Here is a 25,809-nt window from a genome sequence, read left to right on the forward strand (position 1 = left end):
TTGACACATTCTTAGGACCTTTTTCCAGTGCTATTTGTGCTGTACCCTTCCCTTGTATATAACATCAATTTCTAGTAGTAACATATCCTGCAATGATGCAACAATGTCTCTGCTATGTTCTTCAGTTCCAGGTCAACCATCCAAATTTCAGGTTGGTGCTGTGTCTGATACCAGCATTGAACTGACCTGGGAAGCTGCCTATGAGAAAGAAGGAATTATAAATTATGAACTTCGCTACATGGAAGGCAGTTTTGGCACCCAGGTAATTCATTTCAAATTGCTGGACCTTGTGCAGTGAGAGCTGTCCATCATCCCTTAATGATCCAACATTGAATTCCTGTGTAACTATTTTAAATCAGACTTGTCAATAACAGTACTCTCCACCAATAGATGAAGAAAACATTTGGACCCACATCTTCATATGTTGTGGAAAATCTCCGCCCAAACACAGAGTACCACCTCTCCCTGGCAGCCATCTCGAACAAAGGCATTGGAGCCTTCACCAATGACATATCACAGAAGACCTTGCAAGCCAGTATGTAGTCCTTTATTCAGTCTTCTCTCCTGTTCTCTTTGTGGGTTGGCTTACAAAGAGCCCCCAGAAGAACCCCCCCCCAGTAAAGCAGTTAAATGATTTTATGCCCATACAAAAGTGAATTCTAATGAGGTTATGTGCTTTTTCCTTTTACTGGAGCTTGTCAACTTTATTTTCTGTGATGCCAACTGCATCATCACCTTTGAACTATGACTGTGTTTTTCTTAGACATAATCAGAGTTCAAAGATTCTATCTTGAGAAATGATGGACTACATAACAAACTGAATTAATTAACATGTTGTTGAATTCTTGCTAAAAACAAGTGTTTTTTGCATTTGATCTTGACTTTGTTAACCCCAATGTGGCAATATGACTATGGTATATTTATACAATAAATGGTTTGTTTTGTGGAGAGTTAAGGTTAAAAGTAGGCTACAAATGGCTAAATTCATTTTAGAATTACCTTTACTAACCTCACTCTGGTGCCAAATATGCATGAGTGTATGACACTTTTTTAAGCAAATCAAGTCTACGTGGACTGACAATTGTGGCAGTTTCTTTACTTCTCTTTCACTTTTGTTCATATTTGCTTTTTCTTTGTCAACAGCAAGTGCACTTTCTTCAGTGTGACAGAGACACAAAACATGTCAGCTCTCCTCTAAGACCGCCAAGGCTCTCATATGAACTGTATTTGGATTGGGGATGGGGAATTTGGGGTTGAGTTTATCATCAAAGAAACAAAAAACCCTATCAGCAGTCACTAAAAGTAATCACATGCCCACTGCCTGAATTTATTCCAGTATATCAGTTATGCACTGATTATTTTATTTTACAGATGGCAGGAACACAACTGAATTATTTAAACCATGCAGCTAAAAATAACAGGAGTGATATAATAACTTGCAGTAGTGCAAGCTGTAGAGAAAAAAATACACACAGCTTATCCAATCAAATATCCAATATTAGTAGCTACAGTTAAGGCCTGTTGGGATGACAGTGTATCTTTTGGATTTACACAGCTAACAAATATTAACCATGATGTTGTGTATTGACATGTATTACATTAATGGTATATGGATGGTAAAGAACCTTGAACATGTAACTAGAATTAGGCGATTAGGGGCTGATCTGAACTAGTCATTGTGGATCCTACTGATACAGAATATTGAAAGTCACAGACAAAGATGTATTTATACATTCATTGTCAGAGTGGCAACCTTAATTGTCAATTAACTGGCAGAGGACCTTTACTGGGACAAAAGAGAGCCATGGCGGTGGGAGTAGACTTCTTTTAACACATTTTCTGTTTCTACCAGTGCAACTTGTTGGATGTACCCCCACATCTGGGCTGGGGCTTTGGAACAACCACTTCACAGTTATTTTTGGTATTGCTGGGCAGCAAAGCTTCACAGACAGTGCAGAGTCCCTGAGGAGAGCGCCAGTTGCATGCAACATTCACTCCTGCCCATTGGGGGTGCTGTTCAGAACCTATCACTGCACCGTTGATCTTTGATCAGTCCAGGCATGACAATACTTTATGTTCATTCAGCCTCATTTCTGTCTTGGCGTCTCTCGAGTGTGCCCATCTCACCTGTCGATGTGTGTTTGTGATTACCTCACCTCTGTTTTTGCATTTGTTCTTGAACGGTAAACCGCAAGCTGATTGGATTCGATACACTCCTCTCCTCCTCTTACATCACCCTATTCCAGCTGTGTTTCTCTCTTTGCCACTTGTTCCCCTGTGCAATGGAACAAAAGCTCTCCTTGGAATGGCTTGACATCTCCTTGCTCACTTTGTGTCCTCTTCCTTTTAAGTTAAGTCTTTTGAAAAAAAGTTTTGAGTTAGATCTTGTATTTATTTATTATTTTCTATTACTTTCTGGGTTATACAAACGAATATTGGTTTGACATCACTCCAAACAGTAGCTTGCTGCTATGTTCATTTTTCTGTGACCACAAACAACTACAGCGCAGCAGGCAGAACAGACAGCACTGACATACCCTTGCCCGTTGAGCAAATATGGGAGAGAATAAGGCCAACTGATGGCTTTTCTCAAGTCTCTGCTCGAGACAAGGGGCTCTTCCTTTCAACTGCCTCATCCATACAATTACAGTGGATAGAAAGGACAACTGTTCGTTGATGACAGTGTGCCTGCCCACCACAGAAATTTGATACTACTGTCCTGGAAATTAATTTCAATTTATGTTCAGAGTAGTAATCAACTTAATACATATACGTTCTCATTTCCCTGACATGATTATCAAATACTCTTTGGTAAGGTTAACAGCCATCTTTACCGTTTCTATCCATTCTACACTCTATGGTTTCTATGGAGTCCCTGCTCAAGCAAGTGTGAGATACATCCTTTGGTTTTTCACTGCTGAGGTCAGAAAATTCAAAGACTAAAGTCAGACAAAGCTAAATATTTTCCACAACACAATAAATAACTTAATCATTTGGACCCTTTGAGGTAAGTGATTGCAAGGTTTAGGGATTCAGTCTGCCGTAACCTTTCTCAAAGACCTCTACACAATAATTCAATTAACTGTTGTTTTTCTTGTTTGGGCTTTTTTTGCAGTGTTTTTCTTAAACAACAAGATAATTGGAAGCATAGAGTAAGCAGTCTTTTTTTTTACATGACACGGTTAAACATTAAACGGCATGTCTGCTGTTTGGCTTCTCATACAGGTCAGAAATAGCAGCATCTCTATGCATCCAAGTCAGTGAAGAGCCTAAATTAAGTGTCTTTACAATGCACTGTTACAGCCTTTTGGAAAAAAAACACCTGAAAAAATCATATTGTATATACAAAGCATACATACAGTAGGCCACACATGAACACACAAGTGAACAGAAACACAATGGTCTCAAGTTTAAGGGCTCCAGAGTCCACTGTACGATTGCTATGGGTGATGCACTACTAAATGTGCCCCATATATACAGTACAGTAAAATTAATCTCTAAGCTCAAAGATTAATGGCATGTTAAGGAAGGATCAGATAGAATAAAAGACAAAAAATGAAATACATTGCAGTAAAAAAAAGCAATGACTGCATTCAACTTATATTAATATACATTTACAATAGTATAATAAATATTGTTCATTGACTTTTGGCATTGTTAGTGCCATGTTCTACTCACAGCCCCACATTTGCAACCTGGATTTGAACCCAGTACATGTCTGGCAGACTGAAACCCTTTTCCACTAAGTAAAATCAAGACGGGCAACATGATTTCCCTGTTTGCTTTATTGTCTGTTATCTGTGGTAAAAAATTTTCGCAGATTGTTGAAGTTTGTGCTCAGTCGGAGCAGCATTACCAGGGGCTATTGTCATGGGGACTACTCTGTCAAGAACCCGTGAAGAGCCACTGCAGAACAATTCTCATGGATCTCAGTCCTCCATCGTGAGTGACGCCAAATTACTCCTCAAATCAAAGAGCACCATAATCGTTTCATTGGCTTTTCTTGGTCAATATTACAGCAGGCTCAAATAAATTCACAAGATGTTACTGACACCAGTAGCCCTCATTTAGAAGCAAGGCCTCTTGGGGTATGCTGCTATAGTCAGATCACATTGAGAGGCCATTTTTGTGAGACCTTTCAGACGTGGGCGGAGTGGGTCCACAACTTGAGAGCTGGGAGGGCTCCCAGTATTCTTCTAGCTGTTACCCAGTTGCAAGGCATGCTAACAGGACCTATGATGGACCCTGGGAGTGGGTGTTAGAGCATTGCAGGGCCCCAGAGTGGCAGATAAGAATCCCATTTCATAGCGTCATAATTCATTTCATGCTTTGCGATTAACTATGAGCCAGGCCCCTGGATTGTCAGGCTTTGTTACACATTTAGATTATACCTAGAACCTGCCAGTAGCCAGTCAAGTGCTATCTCTCAAATTAAAGTGGCAGATTCTAAATCCTCTGTATTTATCCAAACAAGCAGTTTAGCCCCCCACTTACTGTAATTGCAGGAGGTTTTTAGATATATTGGAATATTTGTGTGAGCCACAGCACAGCCATTTGGCATCGGGCGGATTAATTCCATAATGATCTACAAATATGAACATCCTGTCATTCAAGGCTTCTAATGAAAATACAATTCAAATGCAGACATGTGCTTATACTCTGATAGCAAAAGCATTGGCAATCTCTGTCATTTTAAGAGTTGACAAATGACATTGAATAATGTCCTGTGTAGCTAAACTGTTAGCAATGTGTGTAATTTATATCCACTGAGGATGTTGCACTAAATTCACTTTTATTCATTTATTCATAATGTTTAGGTATGCCACCAGTACTTGACATTACAGACTTTACACCCAGAGCTCTAAGACTAAAAATCAAAGAGAAGGATATGAATGCAGACATGACTAATTATTTGTCAAATAGCAGTTAGGAAACTCTTTCAGGGAAGCTTCAAAAGAACCTCAAGTGAAGCATTAGCTGAGCTTCTTCTTTTGTGCTTGTATAGTTCTTCTATCCATAATCCTACCACTGGCCTTCATGGGATATGCACTTTATAAAAGCTGCGCCCCAGCCAGTCTTAAACCGTTATCAGGCATGAGGATGCCTGTGCACTGTGATAGCCTGGCCCCTGTCAGATTCTCAGCCTTTTCCGCACCACAAAGATTGAAAACTGAGCAATCATTCTTGACGTGGAGAGTTTTCAAATACAATATGAGCGGAGGAAGGAAGCTGAAAGGCTCTAAATCCAGTAAGACCGTAAGTAAATAAGCCCATTGGACACAGAGAAGGTTTTGGGAACTGTGGCTGAGGTCCTGCACTATTTGTTGTGTGCTGGAACATTCAGTTCGTTTTTCTTGAAAGCTGTTCTACCCAAAGTGACAGAACACTATCATTAAACTTTTATGAATTCAGAAATGCAAGCTTTCCATCTTGCTTCCTCTATACGTGTCTTGTCATTCTCAAAATGGCAGTAAGCTTGACAAAGATACATAGGCACAGGGCTATGAAATGGGATTTATTTCAACACATTTTTAACTGGAATGGTTGTCTGTGTACATGGCCAAGTGAAGAAGAACAGAATATCTTGGGAGCGAGTTCCCCCCCCCCCTATGTCTTCCCCTCTCACAGTCTTGTGGATCCTCCTGTCCAAAGATACATGAGTATTAAACAGCCCTGGCTACAGCACAGAGCCAACTCTCTCCCTCCCAATAACCCCAAAATGGGTCCAAAACTAACTCTCAATGAGTCAAAATTAAAGGTGTTATTTACTGATTCGAAAACGGGGATTGATGTCAACATTTCTGGCATGCTTTTTGAGAGGGAAAGTGTTGCAGTTCACTGACTATAGAGTAAGCATGCTCTGTAGTCAGGTGCTGACGGTAAGAAAGTCTTAACAATTTAGTATTTGTGGGAGTCAGGTACGTATAATGCAAACAATGCTTGTGATTTATTTTTGTTTGTTGTTTTTTAGAAGTTAAAAGTTCTCATTTTTTGTTTATGCTGAGTATCTTGTTTTTCCCACTTTTTCTCATGAGTTGTCATTTTAAACCTTAACTGTTGTGGTTCTTTTTTTTTTGAGTCACCTGGGTTACAGAGAAATTCATTTCCCAGTACCCTCCTTCAGTTCATAATTTATTTCTTCAGCCTTTGTTTTGGAATGAGAACATGCTGCTTGTTTCCATGGGTTTCATTTGAGTTATTTTCCTGAGTTGCTGTGTGTGGAATGCCTTTTTCTTCTGGTGGTATTTCATTTTATTTTTTATTATTGTGCAAGTTTTTTCCTTACATAATAGACAAAAATGTAATAATGAACTGGGTTTGTCACACCAAGATGGAGGGAATATATTCTCACACAAAATCAGAGGGATAGAGGAAACCTTGGATAGAAATAATTTCATACATGTCTTTTTATCCATATAATACCAAACTGGATGAGAAGTGAAACATTTTATCGCGCTCTGCACAGAGCACACTCTCTGGACAAGCACAAGCTGTATAAGAGCTTGGCACAGATTAGAAGCGAGAGGCATTGAATTTGATTTAGAAAGTTCACAGATGTGTAGGTTTTAATATGTTTTGGAAGAATACTTCAGACACAAATAAAAGCCACCGTGTAGGAAAGCTTTTATACTGTTACAAATTTAAAAAGGGACTACTCTACCTCTCTGCTAGCTTATACATAGGAAAGAAATAGCTTGTTTTGTCTTTTTTTGTCTAATTTGTCTAATTTTTTTGTCTAATTTGGCTGAAATTTCTGGTACAAAAATTACAAATGCTTTTTAATGGATTGTTTAATCATGCTTATTCAAGGTGAAATTTACATGACAGTAGCTGCCAGAAATCATAATCAATTGGACTAAAAATGCACATTAACACTAAGCATATCTATCTTATTTTCATTCTGGCTTTATGGACTGTCCATGTCATTAATCCTCATGTGGATGGCTGAGTGGCTTAGTGGTTGCAAAATTGCAGAGACCCTGAGGGGGAAAGTTATTTATTTTTGTAGTGCTCACGACTTACCTGGTTGCTAGTTTTCAGTTGTTAAGGACTTAAGTGTCAGCTTTGTGCCCAAATATAAAACGCACAATGGATGTGTTCATCCTTGCCCATCTGGCACTGCACTGTGAAACATTCAGAATCTTGAGTACAGGCTTTAACAAGGATGACATAAGCCAGAAAGTGTCCCACCTCCTGTATTGTAATACATTGCAGGACAAACAAATGGGTTCTGTTGTAAGAAGGGCTGGAGATCATGATAGTGTTGCAATAGGATGTCTCATTTTTGTGGTAAATCCAACTAATTGTTCATGACAAAGTTAGACTCTGCTAGGTCTATTTCCTCAGTAGCAGTAATACAAAAATGCTCGAGCATTAATTCAACACGGTGAAGCTTTTCTCTTAATGCCGAAAAACATGACAGAACCAAATATGTCTGCGTGTACAGTGCTTGTCCCCAGGTATCTCACTAGGGTAGCCATCTTGATTCATTATTACACAAGCTTGTGCCATTGTTCATTTATGCCTCTTATGTTGACATTTGCTTGATGATTTTATTTTTATTTGAAACATATTTTGCCTCCGTTTTTGTTTTGCAATTTTTGGTTTGAATTACTCTTATTGTTTGTTTTTTTTTATCCTTTTTTATCATTTTCTTTATCTCTCCCATCTTTTTATTTTTTTGTTTTTTACCCCTACCTTCCCCGTCCTCCCCGTCCTTGACACCCCCCCCCCCTTCCTTCCTGTCCTTTCCACCTCACCAGAGCCCTCCGCCCCCCCTCAAGACATTAAGTGCAGCAGCACCAGCTCCACCACCCTGCTGGTAAGTTGGCGCCCCCCGCCTTTGAAGAGTCAGAACGGTGTCCTGGCGGGCTATAGGGTGCGCTACCAGGTGGTGGGCCCGTCAGAAGGCGGCAGTGACGACGGGGAGCCTATGGAGGAGCCTACAGTCCCTGCCACTGAAGAGCAGGTGCTGCTGCAGCGATTGGAGAAGTGGACCCAGTACCGCATCAGTGTGTCCGCATCCACTGTGATCGGACCAGGCCCTGAAAGCGAGCCCCTGATCTGCCGCACAGACGAAGACGGTACTTGAATCTATAATGTGTAGAGGCAAAACTCAATGTAGAAATGAAGGTACTTCTGTATGTGTGTGTGTGTGTGTGTGTGTGAGAGAGTCATTGCATACATGCAGGTGGAGTACGTGTCCATCTTACAAGCATCCATTAGAAATTGTTATCAATTCTAGACCTCAGTCAGATGTCAAAATACTTTTCCAAATAAAATAAATTTAGTATTGGTAGAATTGTTTTCAGAAGCATACCAGCATTGTTGTCTTTACTTACTGACTACATACAGCTGTGTAAACCAGAGCAAAATACTTAGAAGAGATAGCACACTTGGGAAATCAAGTGTATTGCTATTAAAACATAACTGACTAAATGTATTTCATAATAGCTGCCACATCCCATACCCTGCCTCTATCGGTAGGCTTTTAACAGTATCCCATCGCTCAGCTGAGAGTCATAAGCATTTATGAGTGCTGTACATGGCAAGGCTATATATCGTTCTGTGCATTTACGGTGGCAACAGTAGGTTGGAGGTTAATGCAGCAGTTCTGTGTCCAATAAGGTTGCAACTCAAATCTCCTTTCTTAAAAATGTAGTTGAGGATGAAGACAATGTTAATAGATTGATAAACAAATACATACTGTAAGCCAATGAATATATTTTTGGTTCTCTGCACAGCTGGCCATTTCATACACTTTCCTGTACACCACTGTGTAGCAGTTAGGCACAAAATATATAGATTGTGCTTGGAAAAGCCAGAAAAGCCAAGATGCTTGCAAAAACATCTCAACATTAAAAGAGAACGTGATGCAGCTAAGTTGGATAGCAGAAAATAAATGACAAAGGAGAAAACCAGTTGAACAATAAAATATGTAAACTGACAAAGATGTGGGCCAAGTCACAGCACATCTGAATCATTGACGGAGGGCTGACATTGACTTCTATTCTCCACGATCCATTTCACAACCATTACCACAGCATTTTAAGCATTTTTCTGACACTGATATACAACGAGTATAGAGAAACAGTAGAGACAAGCTTAAATTCAACATTCCTGTTTTAAAAGACACCAGTATCAGGATTTGCAGGGCAAACAGTACACTGACGATAGCTATAACAGATTTTCTGGTGTCATTACAATAATAACGTGTTATAGAGAAGTGCCAGGTACTGTCGGGGCTAAAAGGTAAAAAAAAAAGATTTTGGTAATAAACGAGTGGTGCATGATCCTGGGGAAGATGGGGAGGAAATGGGGTTGTGATTTAGGGGGGAAGAAGGGGACTTGAAGTGTTTGTGGATGAGCAAATGGAAGCAGTTTGAGTGCAAGAGTTCTATTAATGGCACATCCATCTCAGAAAGGGCCAGGCCATGGCACACCGAAAGGCCTAGAATCAAGGCCTTCCATAAAGGCTTGTCATTATGACTGAGAGCTTTCTGCTGATGGCAGACAGGCACAGCAGACACATATTGAAATGGTGGAGGTGACCGAAGAAAGGTGTGTGTGTGTGTGTGTGTGTGTGTGTGTGTGTGTGTGTGGTGGGGGATATACTACTGCGGGAAGACTGATGCGAACTGGCAGTGTGTGTGTTGTTTTTATTATTATTAGTTATCATTCTTGCTAGTTGTTGGTATGTTCAATAGATACTGTGTGTGCATGTGTGTCAGGGGTTTATTAATGCCATGACACAGTTTTATGTGTTTCTTTCATCCTGCATTGCCCTTATGAATAGTGTGAAGGATGTGGAGCAATTTCGCTGAGACACAGTATTGTTTGTTTATTGCACTTGTTGAATCAGGAACATCTACTTTTCACTTTCCCACTAATATCTGAAAATAGTGAATCAAAACCACAATTTGCCAGCAATAAATATAACAAAATGATTCTGATTTGGCTTTTTGTTTTGTGACCTACAGTTCCTGGGGCTCCTCCCAGGCGAGTGGAGGTGGAGGTCCTAAACTCCACAGCACTAAAGGTGATGTGGCGCTCCCTGACGCCGGGCAAGCAGCATGGTCAGATCCGTGGCTACCAGGTCCACTATGTACGTGTGGAAAACGGCGAGTCAAGGGGCCTGCCCCTCATCAAAGACGTCATGCTGGCCGATGCCCAGGTATGACCATCTCTCAGTTTCCTTAGTACAAGTCAGTTATGTCAAACTATTTTAAATTCCACTTCAAAGCATGCTTATACCATGCATCAAAGCAGCTTTTGCTCACAATAAATTGCAAATATGCCCAGGTCTGCCTTTGAATATATTTGTCAATCGTGATACAAAGAAACGTTACCAATTAAGCAGAGTAAAACACCACAGTTACACCGACGCAATGATTAAAACCTCAGTGGACATTTCAAAGAAACTTTGCCCAACTTTTTTTTCTCACACAGACTGCAAATTGTGTACTTCATCCTCACCGTTGTGGCTTTGCAAATATTGCTGGAGCATGGGTGCTGTTCCCTTTGGATTTCATTTCATATTGCTGTAATATTATTTCCCCCTCAGCCCACAACAACTGTAATCACAGTTTCACTCCTCTTGTCCTCCCTCTTCTGCCTCCATGGCTTTTATTAGGAATGTCTAGACCCCTGCTTTATGGCAACATATGCCATGAACTGTCTGTTTGTGTGCTTGTATCAAACACAAAGACTCAAAGAAAATGCTGATTATAGTATTCTGTATTTGTGTGTGTGTGGGGGGGGGTGGAGTGAGGAAGTGAAATTGGTATGAAACATTTCACCAAAAATCAGCCTCCACTGACAGCTAGAATTGGAGCTCTGTATAATGGACCTTTTTCGTGTTGGAGGAATCCTGCCAAAATGAGACGGTAGCAATTATCCAAATGGAAATTATAGCCCTTAAAGCAATAGGGTAAACAACACAGAAAAGAAAAGCTGTATGCAATTCTACATATTTTGGGAATGAATGAATGAAAATCTATTTTTTCCATATTGGCCAAACGCCACCAGCATTACGTTGACATTTTAGGCATTTAGCTGACCACGACTCCAAGAGTAGCATCAGCTTAAATAACTTAAATTATAAGATCCAAGCAATGCATGCACCCAGTAATCAACAAAGAATGCCTGGCAAAAATATCTTGATGCGCCAGATGGTTTGTTACACAGAACCATCTGAGAAGCCGTCATTGGAAACTTTCAAAAAATACCTGGCAGTGATTAGATCATCTGCCTATCACATCTGCCATTGTTTTAAATGAACAGTCGTGGTCGTCCCACACACACACACACACACACACACACACACCTAAACATAAACATGCACGTTGCTGCCAGTAGCTCTCACCACATGCTGATTGATTCGGTAAGCTGGTAGTTCAGACTCAAACGCATTACTTGAAGCCTGACAAGATTGATTTTCGTGTGATATGTGATCCCACAATTCTTGCTTGATCTCGTGATATCATGAGAATCCAGCTGCAGTGCAAGGTAATATATGTGTTAGTATATTTAAAAGTGAGCTCATCAATAAAGCTGCATCTTAACGTCAATACTGGCTGTATCTATCAATGGTTTACAGTAACACTGAGGTAGCTTATTATTGGCTGCACAGTAACATGGTTCAACATCTCCAGGCAGACCTATACAATTCTCAGCTTTGTTTCAGCTGCTCCTCATAACATAGTTTCAAACAGCTTCTCTCTCTACTGACCCCACAAAACCAGTGAACTATTTCTGATACCAACCCTATGCTCCCAGACCTCTAATTCCCCCGTCTCTCACAATCCTATTTTTTCCCTTTCTTTTCTCTCTCTTTCTTTAAAAAAAATATTGCTCTCTCTCCTGTGCTCTCCTCTTTGGCGGGGGGGGGGGGTTAGTGGGAAACGGACGATACAGCTGAATACGTGAGTATGAAGTTTCGCCTGAGTGCTTTGTGTAGCTGAAAGGGTATAAACAGTGGGTATTGCATCAACCTGGTTGGATTCACAGTTTTCACAACCCTCTTCAATCTTTATTTAATCGTTTGGATAACAAAGTGGCTCAGAGGTTTCACCTTAGCTCTCTGGCCAGCCAACCTACAAACTATCTCTATATGCCGCTAAGGAAAAAAGGACAAACTTTAATTACCAGCTAGCTTCTACAAAATGATGGCTGATGCAATATCCACTGCCCACTGTGCCTGGAATGCTAATGCTACTTGTGTCATGCTGTGTGTGTGTGTGTGGATACAGTATGTTTTGTCTTGTGCTCTGGTGGTGTGTATTTTTTCTTTTTTGTGTGCGTGTTTAAACCATATTATTTCATTTTCTGTGTGGTGCCTTAGAATTACTGTGCTGCCCTGAGTTCGCACAGTTTTTTTGTATTGTATGTATATTTTTTATCTCTTTTATTGAAAAGAATGTAGTTTACATAGCTTCCATGTATGACCCTTGACACCTACAAACAAAATCCTCATCACACTCTTGATTATCGTTCAGAACTGCAGATCTTTTTTAAAACACCATTATTTTGAACCCAGATTTGAAACCCCAGTCCATCTGCATTACGTTAACAGCATCTGAAGTACAAGACAGTACTTATTGCTCATTTACCTTTATTGACCTCTCCCATCCCTCTGCCAACCAGACTGTTAAAAACCTCATTCTGCATTCGTTCAAACCTGCTCCCCTGAAAGATTCATTAGAATTGATCGGAAGCCTCTCTTTGAAGAGGACTCAAGGAAACTTAATAGCTGAGGTTAAAAACTGCCGGTGGATGGGCAGGATGTATTCATCATGCATTTATCACAAAGTTAAGTTGTTGATTGGAACGAGGGGGGTTACTTTCCACTTGCATACCTAATGTCCCTCCTCCACCTTGGCTACTCTGAGGATATACTTAATGGAATGGTCTCCCATTACATGGGGGGAAACATTACATTTAATGCATGCCTTGTGAAAATAAATAGAGCATCAGGAAACACTTCACATAGATTAACATTCTACATAAGGCAGTTTAAACTGTATGAAGGGAGGTCAAATTTTGACATTGTCCTGTCTCTTCCCTGTGTCCCATAGGAAATGGTCATTGGAGGACTCAAGCCAGACACCACTTACTCCATTACTGTGGCAGCATACACCACCAAGGGGGATGGAGCCCGGAGCAAACCCAAACTGGTGGTGACCAAAGGGGCAGGTCAGTACATCATTTATGTGTTTGTTTGTTCACAGAACCTTTGTTCAGGCAGCAATAAAAGTAGCGTATTATTTTTCAGCCTGTGGCTGAAGGGTACCTTGCTCAGGGGTCCTCATCTTTAATTTTTTCAACAACTGAATTTTGATATTTTTTTCTAAATAAATTAATCTGAGGTATATCTGGATTCAAGAACAGTTCAGTCAGTTATGTTGATGTTTGATTCTACCAGGGCAGCATTTATCACTTGAATCATGTTCAGAAGACTGTCCACAGATTTTTAGAGATCAAGGAGATGGTATGAGGTACGTGGTAGATTTTTCAGACATATTATGACAGCTTGAAAACCCCTGTTGGGTTGTTGATTTGAGCTTTAAGGATACAATGCTGGAGGCTATTGCCTGCACAGTACAAAGCCTTGTCTTCTTCAGTTTTTTTCCCTTGTTACCACCGGTAGGCACACCAGTTTAACTGGACCGCTTGAGCCTGTATGGAAGCTTGCAGCTTAGTTACCATGAACATGATCTAAACCTGTGAGACTGGCTGTGAAAGTGTGAAAGCCTGCCTTGAGAGAATTTAAGGCATCAAGCCAAGATAGGAGTGTCCTTTTGTGAGAGCATCTGCGCCAGTCGGCTTTGGGAGGCTTCAGAGAGCCAATATGTACACAACTGCATACATACTTGTATACACACACACGCCTGCATACTTACCTAGTCACTCAAACATACTCATGAGCAATTGCTGTCCCCACTACTGATCCCACACATACAGTATAAGCCGACCTATACTGTGGCAGACTCATGAAACAAAGCACAACAATAGACCCACAACCCAACACACACACAAACATAGGCAAATTTCCCAGATCCTGACAGGTGTGTGTGTTACAGGTGTCAGGGAGTGCGACGCTGTCAAAGGGGCTTGAGTGAGTGCTGTCACTCTTCATCCTCCTGTCAGTGCCGGCTGACTGATATGCCAGTCTAGCGTACTCTGTCTGGACCTCAGAGGGAAAGCCTCTTCTTTTTATTATTGAAGTGTAAAGAAATGGTTTATGCCAGGGGGCCAAGATAAATGGAAAAAGGGGAAGGGTGAGAGGTGGGGAGAATACAAGCCTCAGCAGCCTTTTTTGGAGGTGAAGAGGTTGTCCTTCTTGTTCTGAGGGATGTTAGGATGGCCTAGTGAATAGCAGGGTTCCCATTGGTTTGGGAATTCTGAAATACTGTGGAATTTCCTGAGGTCTGTATCAGGCAGGGAACAAAAGCGATTTTTTTGTGTGTTCTCTTTAAAAATGGCTTACTTTTCAGAAATATGGCCGCATCCTTTTATAATGTCTGAGTTTTTTTCCCCTTTAGAACAACCTCAACCTCAGTGGACAGCTTCAGAGCATCTCTGAGCTGACAAACAGCAGAAACATATAATTACAAAAAGCAGTCTCATAGTAGAGAGTGTGCCAGCCAACAAGTCCTTCCTAGGACTTGCTCATTTTTATTCACTCTTACAGTGCTAGTTGAATTCCTAAAATAACCCAGATATATATGATGTTTAGACATCTGTGTTCTTCACCATACAAATGATTACATGTTTAAATGTCCTCTGCAAAAAGCTCTTTCAAGTTGTTTACTTTTGGGTAAACTCACTCATAAACCGGCACACTGCAAATAAATTAAATATTCTACCACATGAATGCTTTTGCATGTAGGCACTTTTAAAACACTCACAAACACACTTATGCAACAGCTCTTAAAATCTTTTCTTTTTTACAGACAACTATGCCCTTAAAGTAAACAATTGCGGAACAGAACATCATGACAAATAGAGCATGTTTTAGTGCCACTTAAAAGACAGTTGACATCAATGGCCAAGTCTTTCCATCTTCCAGACAGTTCAACAAAATCTGGTAGTTTTGTGTATTAGAACGTATCCAAAAGAATCTATTTCAGGATTTTGTAGGATATAAAAACAAGTAGAATTGTGCACCTATTTGTGAGTCACAGGCGAACAACATCCATTCTGTGGCTGGAAATGTCTTTCCAGGTGAAATGCCAGGTTTGAAAAGCGCCTTTTCATGATTCATACTTTCCATATTCTTGCTTTGAGGAACAAACTTCACCAATGCCAATGTGAGACTTGTTTTAGAGGGGGCCAAAAGGAGTCTTCTGTTGACAAAAGATTAAAATGTTTGTGTCTGAAAATGTTATTCTGCCATCCCATCTGCACTTTGTGGATTTTCCCACTGGGCTGAAATGAGCAGCAAACAATAACCATCCTTTTTTATCTTCTTTTCTTGTTCAAGAAAAGTGGAAAATATACCTTGTCCCAATATACGGAGTAGAACTAACCTATCAACAAACTCAAAACAATATGACATGTTACAAAGACATAACACTCTATAGGTAGTGTACAGTATGAGGGGGTTACCCAGCACCACTAACTTAAGACCCTCTTAGCATACAGTACAATGACAAAATCCAAAGAAATATTATGCATTATTTTTTATTTGTACCGTTTGTAATTATGTGAATTGGTTTGCATTATTCATTCATCATATTGCAAGTCAGGGTGGATATAGATTCAGATGATCTCAGTCACACTGTTGTTAGATAGGCATAAAGGATATTAGTAAGGTATCCTGCCCTTGTAGTATATTTTCAACTCCCATCCCCCAATCTCACAGCACTTTATTTTGATTGTTGCATCCTGTGAAAGGATGCTTAGGGTTGCATGTATGTGCGCTTAAATTGCATGTACAGTATCTGCGCTAAAATACTTATTCCGAAGCTGACTACAGACAGCTGATTTTAAACAGCCCTGATCCCCTCATTGCATGTGTAGTAACTTCCTGATTGTCATTTTTGTCTAGTGAGAAATTATTACTATAAAGGCCCTGTCTCTTTCTCTCTTTAAAAGCTCTTTCACTATAAATGGGCCATGGGAAATTTGTTGCAAATGTGACTCCGTGGCATTTCCTCCTCTACCAATTACTGCCCTCCATGAACCATACACTCCTTTGGTAAACGAAGGGAAGAAAAAAAAAGAGAAACAAAGATGGGAGAGGGTAATGGATTTGTCATTACCTTTAAGGTTAAAAAAACTTCTTACCCCCCCATATGTCCTAAGATATGTTAAGTCTCCTTGGACATGCTGTAGCCACAGGTTAATCAGTGGGAGATGTTGGTCTATCGTGAAGGAGTATAGCTCAAAGCATACTTTCATCTGAGGTGACAGATGATTGAAACGTGCATATATGTGCACCATGTAATTTGCACACAAGCAATATGTAATATGTTTGTTTGTATGTATATGTTGGTGTGAGTGTGCACAAGAGAGGCAGGAAATGAGAAGGGAACCTGATCGGCCCTTTCTCAATCAGGATGACTGAGTGTCAACAGCAGGCTGTTAATACTGTGGCCTGATGGGAAACGTGCCGGGAGGCCCACAAGGAGGGATTGAGCCAGGGTCGACCCTGAAATGGACATAGAGAGAGGGGGGGGGGGGGTTAGGAAATGAAAATTGGGATTGGGTAGTGTACAAGGGGAGAAGTGTGGATGATGGGGAAAGAATAAGGGAGAGTGTTAGAGGGGGGAGAGATGAACACTGAGGAAAGGGACAATCAAAGTGTCCGAGAACCCCAAAATTACTCATGTACACACACACACACACACACACACACACACACACACACACACACACACTTCTGCCCCCTCATATCCCTATTGGGCCCTCTTTGCAGCAGATTGCTCCTTGTCCCCAGTCACCTTCATTATCCGCCATTCACTCATTTTTCACCCCTCACCATGCCCTCATTCTCTCTCTCATCACCCTGTAGCACCACACACACACACACACTTAAACACATACACTGTACATACCATGAACAACACCACCACCTCACAACACCAATCTGCTGGCTCAGTACCTGTGATCCTTCTCTCCAGTGTGCAATGGGCTACTGTTTTAAATGTACAAATAATAATAAAATAGTTTCAGGGCCACAAAGGTTGTAATGGATACATTTGTAGCCTGTTGAGGTTAGAAGCGAAGCACAGAAATTTAGAATGGAAGACACACACTCACAGGACCATTATCTCTGATTCTATTTCCTTGATTAGCGGTGAGCATGAAGGCAGAGTGGGCTTTTAAATGACACCAAGCTGAGCTATAGTATGTAGCCGAGGAGTATTAGGAGCATTCGTCTCACCCAACACACGGCACCCCGCCTTTCCATTACCGGCAAAGGCTTAGCTGACTAGCCACCATCCACCCACCAACCCCCGTCTTCCTCTAGCAACAGCCCTCAGAAAGAAGACCATTAGCAAACGGAAATGAATAATACGAGCAGAGGGAGCGGAATGTGTAGAGTGGATTGCTGTGTGTGTGTGTGTGTGTGTGTGTGTGTGTGTGTGTGTGTGTGTGTGTGTGTGTTTTACTACATGCACATTAAGACTTACAGTGGGGAGAACAAGTATTTGATACACTGGCAATTTTGCAGGTTTTCCCACTTACAAAGCATGTAGAAGTCTGTAATTTTTTATCATAGGTACTCTTCAACTGTGAGTGACGGAATCTAAAACAAAAATCCAGAAAATCACATTATATGATTTTTAAGTAATTAATTTGCATTTTGTTGCATGACATAAGTATTTGATACATCAGAAAAGCAGAACTTAATATTAATATTTGGTACAGAAATCTTTGTTTGCAATTACAGAGATCATACGTTTCCTATAGTTCTTGACCAGGTTTGCACACACTGCAGCAGGGATTTTGGCCCACTCCTCCATACAGACCTTCTCCAGATCCTTCAGGTTTCGGGGCTGTCGCTGGGCAATCTGGACTTTCAGCTCCCTCCAAAGATTTTCTATTGGGTTCAGGTCTGAAGACTAGCTAGACCACTCCAGGACCTTGAGATGCTTCTTACGGAGCCACTCCTTAGTTGCCCTGGCTGTGTGTTTCGGGTCGTTGTCATGCTGGAAGACCCAGCCACAACCCATCTTCAATGCTCTTACTGAGGGAAGGAGGTTGTTGGCCAAGATCTCGCAATACATGGCCCCATCCATCCTCCCCTCAATACGGTGCAGTCGTCATGTCCCCTTTGCAGAAAAGCATCCCCAAAGAATGATGTTTCCACCTCCATGCTTCACGGTTGGGATGGTGTTCTTGGGGTTGTACTCATCCTTCTTCTTCCTCCAAACATGGTGAGTGGAGTTCAGACCAAAAAGCTCTATTTTTGTCTCATCAGACCACATGACCTTCTCCCATTCCTCCTCTGGATCATCCAGATGGTCATTGGCAAACTTCAGACGGGCCTGGACATGCGCTGGCTTGAGCAGGGGGACCTTCCGTGCGCTGCAGGATTTTAATCCATGACGGCATAGTGTGTTACTAATGGTTTTCTTTGAGACTGTGGTCCCAGCTCTCTTCAGGTCATTGACCAGGTCCTGCCGTATAGTTCTGGGCTGATCCCTCACCTTCCTCATGATCATTGATGCCCTATGAGGTGAGATCTTGCTTGGAGCCCCAGACCAAGGGAGATTGACCGTCATCTTGAACTTCTTCCATTTTCTAATAATTGCGCCAACAGTTGTTGCCTTCTCATCAAGGTGCTTGCCTATTGTCCTGTAGCCCATCCCAGCCTTGTGCAGGTCTACCATTTTATTCCTGATGTCCTTACACAGCTCTCTGGTCTTGGCCATTGTGAAGAGGTTGGAGTCTGTTTGATTGAATGTTTTGACAGGTGTCTTTTATACAGGTAACAAGTTCAAACAGGTGCAGTTAATACAGGTAATGAGTGGAGAACAGGAGAGCTTCTTAAAGAAAAATTAACAGGTCTGTGAGAGCCGGAATTCTTACTGGTTGGTAGGTGATCAAATACTTATGTCATGCAATAAAATGCAAATTAATTATTTAAAAATCATACAATGTGATTTTCTGGATTTTTGTTTTAGATTCTGTCTCTCACAGTTGAAGAGTACCTATGATAAAAATGACAGACCTCTACATGCTTTGTAAGTAGGAAAACGTGCAAAATCGGCAGTGTATCAAATACTTGTTCTCCCCACTGTACATCTTGGCACAGGAACATGTACTATATGTAGGCACATGTACACAGACACACACACACACGCACAATAATACCATTCCACTGAGAGGAGTACTTTTGCCTCAGACTGTTTGCTCATCCAAATTACTTTTAAGTCCATACTGGGCAAAAAGCCAAATAGCTCTGTATGCAGGTGTAATGGTGATATAGGAGCTGGAACTGGCTGCAAACCAGGGCCTATACGATCACACACATGAACACATACTGTACATGTGCATACACACTGTCCATTATGCACAAATATACACACATCAGATGTACGTAAGACATAAATTGTGAGAAAAAAGGCTCAAATAGATGTTGCAATCTAAATTAATGTAGTGCAACAGTTAGCAAACTTTAAATGTATAGTGATAAAGAAGTCAAATGTATCTATAATTGTAGCTACTTAAGATAATGATGAAATGTATGTTACACATTACGCTGGAGTTAACAATTTGTATTCAGCTTATTCAATTACCAATTTGCTGCCGAACCAGTTGGCAAGCTATTTGATTCAGAAATATACAGACATAGCCAATCTCCTTACCAATGGTTTCAAAATCGTATGTAGAGGCATGAAATTAAATTGATAATGGTAAATAAACTGACAGTGTTGTATTACCTGCTTTATATCATTCACCCAGTCAGTCTTATAATGCAAAAATAACAGTTATCTGTCCTGCCCTTGCCTTGTATTTATGAGAAAGGAGGGACATAGATTAGGGAGTTAAGATAGAATCTATTTACAGAGAGATATGGCTCAAGTGTGAATCAGCCGCACTTATCTCTCACAAAGCTTTGACGGCAACTTGAGAACTGAAGGCTTCCCATAACTGCTGCTGCCTCTATCACACTGATGGGGCCTTAAAAGGAGAGTTAAGATGAGACGTGTGTCATCCATAAGAGCAGCAAAACTGGGCCACACTGAAGAATGGTGTCTAGACCCCAAGCGTAGATCATCCATTTTACAACAAGAGATGACTCTTACAGCTGAAAGAGGCACTGTCCTCTGCTTGAAGTTTAAGTGATGCTTTGCAGTACAGAAATGATTTTGGCTGAAGCTTACACATATCATGAAATGGTAATGGGTACAGGATGGATTACTTTAAGAATGTAGAGGCTCTGAGGATATGGTTGATGGGTGAAATTAAAATGATTACTGAAAGTTTAGATTCTGTAGTAGTCACTGACAATTCTTGATTCACAGTGGTTGACAGTCCACTCTTGTATTTTAGCATGCAGTATAATCGGACAGGTCTGACGCAGGTATTTGTTTGCCATGCTAAATTAATGCTTTAGTATTATTTGTTTGTTTGTTTATTTAGGAGCCTCATTAGCTCCTGCATTGCAGGTGCTATTCTTCCTGAGGTCCTTACAACTCACTTGAAAATGTGGCAATGCAATAATAAATACACATAATTGTGCTGTAGGTATCAATAACAACAGTACTGGAGCTTCAATGCCTTATGATTTAGCTAAAGAGCATGAAATGGTGTGCTTAATCTCAATACACTTTAACACTGCTGAACCTGTGAACTTCTGTTATCAACTGTTTGGTTCTAAACTATATGTTGCTTCGTGAATAAGGATTAACTGAAACTGTATTTCATAATTGTTAAAACAAATAATTTATACAAAATGAATGACTCTTATTTTTAATTTGATGGCATTGCTGGTTGTGACAATATATGAATAGAATAACAAAAGTAGTATTTGCCTTGTAAAAAGCACTAACAGTTCCCTCAATACAACTACTCTAGTATGTTTAGTATTAAAACCTGTCCCTTTTGAAAATTATCGATCTTCATATAACTGGAAAGTACATAAATTAAGATTTGTTTTATTTCTTTGTCTATCCAGTGCCTGGTCTACCCTATCTGTCAGTGGCTCAGGACTCAGAGACGTCAGCTATGATCCGCTGGGACCCTCCAGATCTCACCAATGGCATGGACCTGCAGGGTTACCGGCTTCAGTTTGGACGGAAAGATGTTTCTCCTTTGGCCACACTTGAATTTAGTCCCCAAGAACGACAGTACTCTGTGGGCAACATTCACCGGGGGGCCACCTATCTCTTTAAAGTCTCAGCCAAGAGCAGGGGGGGCTTTGGGGAAGAGGCTGTGGTAGAACTCGGTGTGCCTGAGAATACGCCAGGGGGATACCCTCAAATTGACGAGGGCTCCAACGTGACATGCTGCTCAGTGCAGCTGTCCTGGTCTCCTCCCGTGCTGGCGGAGAGAAATGGGATAATTACAGAGTACACTTTGGCCTATAAGGAAACTAGTACCGGAGGAGCACCGCAGGAGCTCCGCTTGCCCCCCAGCCAGTCCAGCTATGTTCTCAACAGCCTCAAACCGAACTCGGCGTATGATGTGAAAATACGTGCACACACCAGTGTAGGTCCAGGGCCCTACAGCCCACCTATCCAGTATCGGACGGTGGCCTTTAATCCAACAGGTAGGGCTTGCCTGTTTCTTTTTCAACCCGGTTGACAGGGGGTTGGAAATTGGCTAAAACAAATCAGCTACCACACAAAAATGAATACTGCCCCACCCCCTCCTTCAACCACCTTCACTTCTCCTCAAGAAAGAGAAAAGATTGATATTAAAATTGTTTGCCGTGGGATACTCACTTCACTAACCCAAACAAGGTAAAACCCAAGACAGTAAGTTATAGTCAGTCATTTTGAGAAAGAGGAGAGCAGCCTAGAATTTTAAGGTAAGTGCTGTTTTATCAGACACTCCTGTCAGTCATCATTGCAGCCCTTTGCCAGCACACTCACGCAGCTAATGCCATCTCACATTCCCAGTTAAAAAAGAAAGGTAGGATCTCAGTCAAAACCAGTCACTGTAAGAGTATGTTTGGACTATTCTAAGATGACAGAAAGCTGATTTTGGTTATTTATTTTATTTTTGGGTTTGTTTTGAGATATTCCCCCCTTCCTAACCCCCTTCCTTTCCTAATTCCTCCTTTCCCTCTCCCCTGTCCCTTAGTGGGACAGTTTGTGGCATGGCATCCCCCAGATGCACTGCTAAGGACTGTTGGCATGCTGTGTTTTGAGTCTGTCTCTATGCCCGTCTGGCAGCAGGTTGGCAGTGCCAACCCAGACTCAGCCGAGGCGTAGGAACAGTTGACACTGGGACCACATGGGTCAGGTGTTAAACCTCAAGTAGTCATGGGTTCAAATACAGTGTTGAGATGGGTTGGCACTACCCACGATGGCTAGCCAGTGGGCAGACCCTTGTGCTCCATGGGTTTGTTGTCCATGAGTCTTATGTGCTGTGTGTCTTAACCAATGGCATTGCCCTTCTCACAGCCAATCACAACTCACCGTTACACTCACTCTCCAACCCAGATGAACGTTGCAGGGGAACAACCGCTTTTCTTTTCTTTTAAACCAAGGTTCTTCTTTTGTTTCTCTTTCCTTGGTCTCTCAACATGTTTGATTTACTAAAAAAAATGTTTTTTGCATTTGTCCACTCAACAGATGTTCCAAAGAATTTCACTGTCAAGTGGGCCACTAAGACCACAGTGGTCATTGCATGGAAGTTTTCTGAAAGCAGGTCTCCATACAAATGCACGGTGAGTTTAATGTTGTGCAATAAACACATTTTAACTCAGTTGAGATGTGTTTTAATATAAAAAAAAAAAAACATTTCTGAAAATACCACTGAAATTTAGAACTCATTTTCATCTGTTTTTCTGAAATTGAAAATGACTTGATTTGGCACTAGTGTAATTTTTTTTAAATGCATTTGCATATTTCAGTGCAATCATTCACCTCTCAATCATTCTCATTTACAACATATCCATTCCCGGACTCATGTAAGGCATTCCTACCTACATCTGTTCTTACCTAAATTCACCTTCTTACCTGTCCATCCTTGTCTATCCAACCAACAATCTATTGACCTACCAACATGAACAATCCTTCTTAACAATTATGGATTAAACGCCTGGACAATCTATTGAACTCTAGATTGAGTACAACCGTCAGAAGATGGATGTGGACGCCAGGCAGATGAGGGTGCTCGTCACTGGACTAAAGCACAACACCACCTACGAGTTCAGGGTGACCTGCCAAGAAAGCATGGACGGTGGGCCAAGACATCGCGTGGTTGCCAGGACCGCGCCACTCATCCTGGTCAAGAAACCCAAGCTGGACATTTACGCTGAGCCTGACAACATGCCCACCATGTCCTTCCCACCGGTCGATACCAAGGATGTAAAGTGAGTATAGCGTGCTAAAAGATGGGTTCTGTCTGCATTATCTTTGAGAGTTGGGGTATTTATGTTTAAGGTTTAATTTAGATGCTTGAGATCTGATGTGATATGGATTGAGATCTCAAGATGCCTAAGATGTTGAAATGGGTTTAGGTCTTAGGATTTCTGAGACATGCTGAACTTTGCTAGTACCCTTGTAAGTATTGAATTACCACTTCAATTTCCTGTCAACCCTGTGGCCAATGTTTTTTATCTTAACTGCCAGGACCTTCTATGTGGTTGTGGTGCCACTTAAGAGGACCTCAGGAACAGCCAAAAACCTAAAGAACCCTGATGAGATGGACATGGAAGAGGTAGGATATTTTGAAAGCAAAAGGTGTGAGGTTATTCTGGGTTATTCAACATAAATGATTAGGTTAATTGGGTGCTCTGGGTCAAAGAGAATTAAACATATGTAATCGGAAGAGGCAAATTCAAAACTTCAATAACACATTATTTTTCGAAGAGACTGTATTCTTTTCTTTCCAGTGGCAAAACGGTTTGTTTTTAGGGAGGGATTCCAGAGACACTTGTTTGTGTTATCAATATTTGAATGTGCTAGGCAAATTGTATTGTACATGTACCAGAAATCAGCACACACAACACAAACGTAACAACATCTCAGCTATGCTAATTTATCCCCCCAAGCATGCAGAAGAGAGAATTGCAGTCTTCCCCCACTCTTAGCATAGCTCGAGGTCACCTTGAGTGCCAGATCACCAGCAACCATCCCTTTTGGATTTGGGATTACACACATTCCCTCTGCTTAGTGCCTGCCTCTATCTGCAGTATGGAATGATGGGTATTGGAGCCTGGTTCCATGGAACATTGCCAAAGAGTTACAGTAGCATCTTTTTGAATCTAAGGGTGTTGTTAGACCTACAGTTTGCTTTCTTTGGACTCAGTCAGTCCACTGAAAGGAATCTAGTTCTTGTACAGAATAGTCACTTAAATTCACAATTTAAATTCATTAATTTTTTTGGAAAAACGTGATCACCAGTAATGCAGCCAAATTACGTTAGTTAAATTTAATCTTGTGTGTACAAACTGTGCAGATTATAAACAAACATTTGACAGCATCAGAAAACATTATTAGCTCAGACTTAGTCGTTCTCAGTTCTTAAAAAAATATCAGTCTATTTGGGACTGATGTTGTAGAAACTGCAAAAACACAAGTGAATACCAAAAGGAGCACACAGAAAAAGACAAACGTAAACTAATGCCCTTTCACCTCATCCAGCTGTTACGGGAGGTGACCCCAAAGCGTCGCTCACGTCGTCAGCTGACTCAGCTGGACCACAGGAAGCCCTACATCACAGCCTGCTTCAGGCAGCTGCCCTCAAGCTTCATGGTGGGATCTGACTACCGCCACAGCAGCTGTGAGAGCAAGCCTCTTGAACCTGGCCAGGAGTATGTCTTCTTTCTGCTGGCTGAACTCAATGCCACCGCTGGGGTGAGTTACCAGTTCAACACAGTTCAATTGACTTACTTTTAGTCAATTGCTTTTTTGTCGGAGTGGATTTAATAATTCACTTCTGCTCATTTAATCATGGTTCACTTCAGTTTTGTTCATCTGAATCTAATACATTTCATTTTTGTCCAGCTTTTGCTGGTAAGGTCGGAAACTTCCTTCATCTCATGCATATACCATGCTGTAACCTGGATTGTGTTTCATATACTATGTAAACTTCTTTCTGTTCAGAAAATGTTTGCCACCAGCCCTTACACCGACACAGTGATCACTCCCAAGCTGGTGGTGGAGCCATTAGAGACTGGTGACGGACTCATATGGGTGGTGGGCCCAGTCCTCGCTGTGGTCTTCATCATCTGTATCGTCATTGCCATTCTCCTGTATAAAAAGTGAGTTGGTTTGGAAATTGTAGTTTTTGTGGAGAATGCAGTTGGACCTTGTTTAGACATGACAGTGTAAAAATAACATTATTCAACATCAACTAACAACACTCACACTTAGTGTACAAGGCATTGCCACTTTGTACTGAGTGGCCAGTATAGAATGATTTATTCTGGAAACCCTTATAACCATCCTCTTATCATTAAGAGACGCAGGGAATTCAACATTTTGCATTGTTGCTCTACACAAGCAACATATTTGTGATCCATGTTTTTTTCTGGAATTAGGGTAAATGTGCTGGAAATTTCATTGTTTGTTTTTTCTAATCCAGCAACACACAGTGAACATTTTCTTGTCATTTGATGTTGAACCAGTTTTTTTGCAGTGTTACAGGGAAATTGGGCGATTGGGAAATAATTGCATG

General features: G+C 41.1%; 1 protein-coding gene across 3 annotated transcripts in view; it reads left to right on the forward strand.

Annotated features, from left to right (window-relative positions):
- ptprsa (protein tyrosine phosphatase receptor type Sa) overlaps nt 1–25,809 on the forward strand; it is a 185,894-nt gene that overhangs the window by 119,917 nt on the left and 40,168 nt on the right. For all 3 annotated transcript variants that reach the window (XM_078258753.1, XM_078258755.1, XM_078258754.1), the window contains exons 9-19: nt 126–262; nt 391–535; nt 7,764–8,084; nt 9,981–10,174; nt 13,077–13,194; nt 21,134–21,727; nt 22,758–22,852; nt 23,250–23,500; nt 23,760–23,847; nt 24,774–24,986; nt 25,236–25,393. In XM_078258753.1, coding sequence (XP_078114879.1) covers nt 126–262; nt 391–535; nt 7,764–8,084; nt 9,981–10,174; nt 13,077–13,194; nt 21,134–21,727; nt 22,758–22,852; nt 23,250–23,500; nt 23,760–23,847; nt 24,774–24,986; nt 25,236–25,393 — 2,314 coding nt within the window. The remainder of the gene's footprint in view (nt 1–125; nt 263–390; nt 536–7,763; nt 8,085–9,980; nt 10,175–13,076; nt 13,195–21,133; nt 21,728–22,757; nt 22,853–23,249; nt 23,501–23,759; nt 23,848–24,773; nt 24,987–25,235; nt 25,394–25,809) is intronic.

Source organism: Sander vitreus, chromosome 9 (assembly GCF_031162955.1).
Source record: "Sander vitreus isolate 19-12246 chromosome 9, sanVit1, whole genome shotgun sequence".
Lineage (NCBI taxonomy): Eukaryota > Metazoa > Chordata > Actinopteri > Perciformes > Percidae > Sander > Sander vitreus.